We start from the raw sequence: 7,265 nt of genomic DNA on the forward strand, positions 1-7,265 counted from the left end.
AGTTTATTTGTCTCCATCAACACAGATGGTATGCATGTTGGACAAGCAGGCCTCGATTCTCTTCCCGTACATCAAATCAATCCCTCTCGCCCCCAACCACTTAAGAAAGCCTTTCACGCATGGGAAGTAATTGTACGGGGCATTCAGTGGGACTCTGATATGCAGTGGATGTTTCACAACCAAGCATTGACGCCCCTCACGTCTATGTTTATTGATGCCCGAAAAACTTTGATAAGTGCTTTGGAACATGGACTTTTCTGAGCTCTAAAACTGTCTCAGGAGACTGAGAATCGCCCTGCGTACGTTCATTACAGCTGCGTATATAAAGGAACTTAAAGAGGGTGTCCTTCAGGCCTTCGACATGTATAGTCCAACCCAGGCAGCCACATAAACCGCACGTGGCCGCCCTCGTGAACAGTCCCTCGGCCGTACTAGTGACTCTGGCCATCGCAGCGATGGAAACCGTGGTGACTACAACCGTGACCAACCTCCACGTGACGGCAGCGCATTCAGAGCACTGTCTAAAACCATCATGGCCGTGACACGAGGCACAGCCCGTCTGGACGCGATAGCCACTGTGCTACCGGTCGACGCCAGTCACAGGTCTCGGCCCGTAGTCACAGGACTCGGCCCGTATCGACATCCCAACCTGCCCTAAGTGTGTGGTAAGTCATACGTGAACACAGTATGCGATAGATAACTGTACTCAACGTTCTCCTTGAGATATTTATCATCACTCAACACGGCACGTTTACACGTTCTCGGCGTGTCTGTATTTCCAAGCATCTTCACCAATTATGTATTCAACATCATGTCTTCCGATCAACACATACAATTGATTTCTCCGTACAGTGTCTTTACAAACGCTTATAAACCATACACACGTTCATAATGTCTGTAGTGTACGCTCTAAACTTCTTGGACCCACAAAATTTTCTTAATCTTGACTCAAAACACAAGTATATCCTACACCCGCGTATCTCGTCATTAACATCACAATACTTGGTTCCTGGACTACTACTGCCCTCTATTCGCTCCGTTGTGCTGCAAGACTTATAACTCACACTCTAACTCGACACCAACACCACTCAACTCTGAACACCAACATCTGTAACGAGCATCTCTATATATCCTCACCTTTCATCTGATTCTTCGGCTTCGGGGCCTGGTTCTCTTCAGTGTTGCTTTGTGGGCTTCGTGTAAAGGTTGTTTCTGCTCGCTCTGTCTCTGTCTCAGCTTCTGCTGTATTCCAACTTCTTCTCGCGAAGATATCATCCGTGAATACCATCGAAAACCGAAACCGCTCGTGTAGTCATTGTAGTCTCGCTATGTTGATTCTAAACCCATTGTTACTTCTAGTATTCTGTGTGCAGAATCCTTTGGCGTTGTGTGTAATGTTCTGGCTTAAGTCTTCTAATGTTTTGCTGCTAATATTTGATAGAAGAAAGGGCATGTCGCTATTGACATCACTGCTAATATACCCACTGTCATTCTCCTCAGAAAGTGGGCTCTGGTAAATTTCACTATTTCTGTGCGTCATCTCCGACTAAATTCTAAGTTATGTCCACCCCCAGTACCCTTCGCTGAAAATTGTAGGATTATGCCTCTTCGTTATGTAGCAAATATCTTCTAGTCACAACTAGTTTCTATTAAACTAATGGCCTATAGGGCTAGTTAAAAATGTGGTAAGTCATACGTGTACACAGTATACGATAGATAACTGTACTCAACGTTCTCCTTAAGTGTCCAGGGAGACGCTGCTAATTTATTAGTAATTTCTATTTCTAACAGACTCATATCTAAATGATTCATGTGGTTGATTATTCTAAAGTGGACTAGGTTTATCAGAGTATATCTGATAAACTCAGAAAAATCTGGGTTTATTCCATGTGGCATTTTTCGATCACAAGTGCCGACTTCGCCATTCCGACAAGTTATGCTCCATCTGTCACACCTGTACACAGAGCGCCTGTGTCCCAAAAAAGTCTCCTCGGCCACAGCCACCATCACGGAACCGGTTGACGAACCCACACCCCTCATCACGGGCGTGGATATATCGCGCAAACATTGACGGGGACAGCACCTACTTTTGTTGAACCCCGACCGACACTCCTGTATCCTACGATAACTACCACTGTCCCTGTTTCAACCTATGAGCCCCAATACCATCTATACAACCGGATGTTCAGCAACTCAACCTACACGCCACAGACTGAACAGGCTCAGTAGTCTCGGCTATATGCGAGCAAGAGGACACACTAGTTTATGTTGATACCGGTTCTCAACTGGCCATTCTACTTGCACCATTTGTGGAGTGACTCAATTTTAAGTACGACTAATTTCACACTTTATCTGCAAGGCTTTGGAGGAACGGTCAGGCCATCCTTAATCAACAGGTTACATCTACACTACTGCTCAACGTGCGGGCGCCGAACAAACCACCCACTCCCTACGAAACCAGTCGGGTAGAATACTTCGTCTCCGACTGGTTACCACGAGATTGCAAAGTCCTCTTCGGCTTCGATCACCTCCAGAAGAATCTTATAGGGTTATCCTGGAACCAGTCAACCTAACCACCGCAATTTCACCTCGAGCTTTCCTCATTCCTCAAGCCCCGGAGTAACTGGCGAAAATCGACATACCACCCGCCTACGGCCCTCAGATCGAGAAATTTCGGGTAGAGCAATGTTGCTTGTTCACTCATTTCTAACTCATCACACCCTTTAGACAATGCCTTCCTGAGTACTCCAAAGATCTGATCAGTCAATATGTCATAGAAAAAAAAACATTTTCATCTCGATACACGCTGGATATTTCTAAATATATCGACCACCTCTTCAAATACCGATATAAAGTCAGGCTTGCGTGTACGCTTTTTTTCTCGAAACCTTGCGGATAATATACGGGCGAACTTCTATTATTTTCACAGGTTGAAGCATTCGGTCATCTGATAGTATTGCTTGAACACAAACAAACATGCTAGGGTTAGCGAGAAAAATACGATATAGTGATGCCTTTCAACGTATGAAATCCAAAGTTTAATTCCCGTTGAATTTCGCCGCGCCTTCAAAGATATGGGAAACGCATAAAGCTTTGCCAATTCAGTCTCACTAAGCACCGACTTACAGTTGTTTGAAACAAGTATCATAAATAATGATCATTTACAGGCCTGTACCTTCCTTCAAACGGATGCACAAACTCGACATTACTGGAATTAGATACGAAGAGACCCGTTTCTGTTCTTCGTCGTTGTGATATTTTCTGAGTTTAAAAAGTTTAATTAAAAACCATAAATACAAAAATTTATCTGAGCCCAAACATTTTAACTAGAAGTAAGGCCAGTGTAAGGCATGCTCGTACGCGAAGAAAATACCTCAAGTGTATGCGCAAATCCCGGAGTATAGATTTTAGGTTTTTGAAAATGTTGGTATATATTACCAAGAGACTTTGTGTTTTTGCTTCTATTGATACCAATAGTATTATACTACCATCTCTTGGTCATGACATTTTAGACATCTGATGAAGTTATTTACCTGAATACTTTCTGTTGATATATTTAGCCGGTGTTGATTCATCATCCAAGATTCCAGATCTGTATCGCGTTTGTCACAAACTTATATGTAGGGCGTATAGATGCATTTTTATAATACGATACGATAATACCTTTTAGTGTATTCTTTTCGCAATTTCAATCCCCGATGAAGTCTTTCAATAGGTTTCATCCTGTGTTTCCAGAGTTGGAGGATTTGTAAAAATCTCGCACTTTTAGTTTTTATAAGTACTGACCAACAGTAGTGTATTTTCAAATAGTACAAATTATATCGATCTTTTACTGAGCCACACCCGTCTCTCACAGTGGAACATATCGGTAACTTGCTGGGAGTATAATATAATGCATTGTCACTACTGTGCCACTATGCTGTTCGGTTTCTCAGTTAATATCATCCCCTGGCCTCGTCTCCGCCTAAAAAACACCGTTGTAGAATTAAGCTTCTACGCCGAGCTTATGGGGAGTCTACATGTCTCTGAAAGTAGTGTCATAGGCTAATACACTGCTTGTTTTTCTGCTTCTTTGTATGGTTGGCGTGTTCTTTAGGTTGTGCCTCAGCACACATCACGATGTACGCTCAAAAGTAGCTAACTACCACTTAAAACGAACTGTTCCTGAATATTATCAGACGTCTATAATAACGATACTGGTGAATTCGTGCATCGTGTTTTATGTAGTCGATATTGAACCTATCTAGTGTCACTCTAATACAAAAACTTAGTCCATGAAACTCAGGCAGATTAATTGCATCCTCGCTCTTCGAAACACGTAGCCTTTCATATGCAGCGCAACAGCACAAATGAACATGATGGAAATCAATAAAATGTTTTACGTTACTGTACAGTATTTAATGTATATACATGCTTAGAGCCTAAAAAAAAAGTATATACATGCTGGGAATAAGAAAAATCACATATTACGCTACGTACAGTATCGATTGCCTTTCGTTCTGCTTGGTTGGTAAGCTCAATCGTCACGGAAATAAGTCAGTTTCATTTTACGCTATTTCCCAGATATAAGGAATAGTGATACTTTGCCTAATTGTATGGCTTTAAATCACCTAAATAGGGATCTATCCTCCGCCAGCTAGGCGCTCTCAGACGCATCGGTCGTTCGCAGGAACTTGAAGGCATCCAAAATTCGAAGACGGCCCTTTCAATTTCGCATTAGTCAACATGAGTCACAGGTATCACGCCTTTCGCCTTTCGCATGTTGTGTTGCGATGTATATCCGCGAGCATCACTAGCATTGAATGCATCAACAATTATGGGGCGGATCCTAAAACACTAACATACCTAGCCCACACCCTTACAATGACTACAACAGCAGACGCGGCTGTAGTGGCGCAGCTACCTGCCAATATATACACAAGTGTGATATCCCACAGTGTAAAATATCAACTCTGCACGCTAGCCCCGCCCCATTTCCGCAGGCAACTGATTACATTTGTCGCCTACTCGCACACACGCAAAAGCACACATACACATACACACACCTGTCAATTTACACTCATTATACTAGTACATATTTTAACACACAAAAAAAAAAGCGTGTACTGCCACACCATTATTCAACTTAATGCACACTTTACTATAAAAATACTACGAATATACAAGGACAACCCCGAAGAAGTCAATAGACTAGAATGCATACTTCTACATGGTGTGCATATTGGCTTTATTGGACTCAGACCTAAAATAGCGTACCCACAACCAATATCTGGCCACGAGCACGCCACATGTTTCCAGTGTTCAATGCGGGACGAGCTGGACCAAAACCTAGTATTTGGCTCAGTCTTACTTTAATTCAACACTGGCCGTACTTCTGCCTACCTCTCGTCAGTGTACTCGCTATAAAAGAAGTCAGCGACGGCTCACAAAAATTACGCCACATTCACTATCTATCCTTCCCGAAGCACAGTAGTGTCAACGACTTCATAGTACCTCGCGAACTCGAATACTTAGGCCTATGTTAAGAACTCGACTCAGTTGCAGCCAGCCGTGTTAGCAGCACAGTCTCTTCTCATAGACATTCGCACTGCATTTCGCTTGATCAAACTACAACCAGATGGCATTACTTTGGTCGGCTATAAATTCCAAGGCGACATTTGCTTCGAGAAAGGAGGGGGTTTTTATATATAGGGTTTTAGGGTTTTAAATGTCTAGGGAGCCACATTTCATTTTATCTTCAAAGCCACAGGTATGAACCTCCGTCGTTTTGTGGAAGATTTTCTTGGGATCGATGAGCCAAGTCGCGGGCGTATAATACACTCCAAAATCATGACCCTGTTCGCCGCCATGGGTATCCACTTCGCCACAGAAAAGAACCAGTCTAGTAACACCCCTGTCAACTATATCGGAGCCCTCGTGGACAGCGTCGTTCTTACTGCAGGTAATTCGATCATAAAATCCCAAGCATATATCACACTCTTCTCCGGTTTTCTGCTGCGTGCACAATATGGTCCTTTAAAATTCTAATTTTGCAGTCTTGACGGAATTGGCCTGCTCGTATACGAGTAATTATAAATCGTTTCATTCTCAAGCAAGGAGTGAAAGCGGAGTGTTTATGTTCTGTCGGCGTCGCTTGTTAAGACCAACTCCAGAACTACCTTCTTTCAATCCGAATACTTCTCTACAGTCGTATAGTATGTTTTTTTTGTATGGTATCGCTACACATTAATTTATTCCTAAATTGGGTTGTGTATAATGTGCTCGATCTGACGTTCCGTAGAAGTGAAATACGTGATTGTAATCAATTATACAAATTGGATACTCATCGGTCATATAGCTATTAAAACAATGCGATATATATATCGACAAAGATTCACTATAAAATAGGTAAAACTTTGTTACTAAATGTTTGCACTTCATATGTATGTTCCTCCTGCTGAATCGAGCGGCGGAGTTGTCTTCGAAAAGATGTGGACGTATGTCAAGTCCCTTGGTTTACTTTGTTTTGATTCTGCGTGGATAATTTCTATGATGGAAGCTTATATTTGAATATCTTGGAAGGGTGACACATGTTTTCATGATGTAGTTTACATTTGACTTGTGTTATTTTGTTTTATACAAACCTTAAACCCCTTATTCCATACATACTGACATGGATATGTAAATATGAAAATACAAAAAGTATTTCCGCGCACATTCTGACAGATACCGAATTTGAGTATATTTGTATGAGATATAGTTCAGGAATACGTTGTATCCACTGAAAAACTGCTACTCGACCTTTCGCAGGCAGCGATATCTACATGCTGATTATATGCTATCGGATAGAGATGTTTGCACACGTAGTGTTGTCATGCATTACTCCTATTAAGACTTATAGGCCATATCCGACGAGATATTCACAAACGCAAAGAACTACTGCATCAATCCTATCAAGTAAACTCGTTTGAGCACCACTAGGTATAATGATGCACAAGAATTATCTGCTGCAACACATACGGATATCAGAATATGAAGTCCCAAGGACAGAATATCACAATCGATGCGTATATATGTATGTCACTGTACTAGAATCTACCGAAAACTACATATACGCACCGAACCAAAAGTCTCATCAAAGCGGTGCATTAAACGAACCAATGATGTATTCCGAGCGGACTGTGTTCTATTCGTCTGTGGATGCGGTGGTAATCATTGATATTCAATACAAATTGGCGTTTAGATCAATTAATAAGTTCTATACGACTGGTAGTATATTTGACACT

The 7,265-nt window shown here is 41.9% G+C and overlaps 1 protein-coding gene across 1 annotated transcript; it reads right to left on the minus strand.

Annotated features, from left to right (window-relative positions):
* Window positions 1-580: 580 nt before the first annotated feature.
* Window positions 581-1,288, minus strand: SARC_07647 (hypothetical protein; the record flags this gene model as incomplete). Its single annotated transcript, XM_014298404.1, has 2 exons — window positions 581-654; window positions 1,138-1,288. 2 exons carry the CDS (start codon window positions 1,286-1,288, stop codon window positions 581-583), a joined length of 225 nt encoding a protein of 74 aa, XP_014153879.1.
* Between the last annotated feature and the right edge of the window lie 5,977 nt (window positions 1,289-7,265).

The sequence above is a fragment of the Sphaeroforma arctica genome, assembly GCF_001186125.1.
Source record: "Sphaeroforma arctica JP610 unplaced genomic scaffold supercont1.618, whole genome shotgun sequence".
Classification (NCBI taxonomy): Eukaryota; class Ichthyosporea; order Ichthyophonida; genus Sphaeroforma; species Sphaeroforma arctica.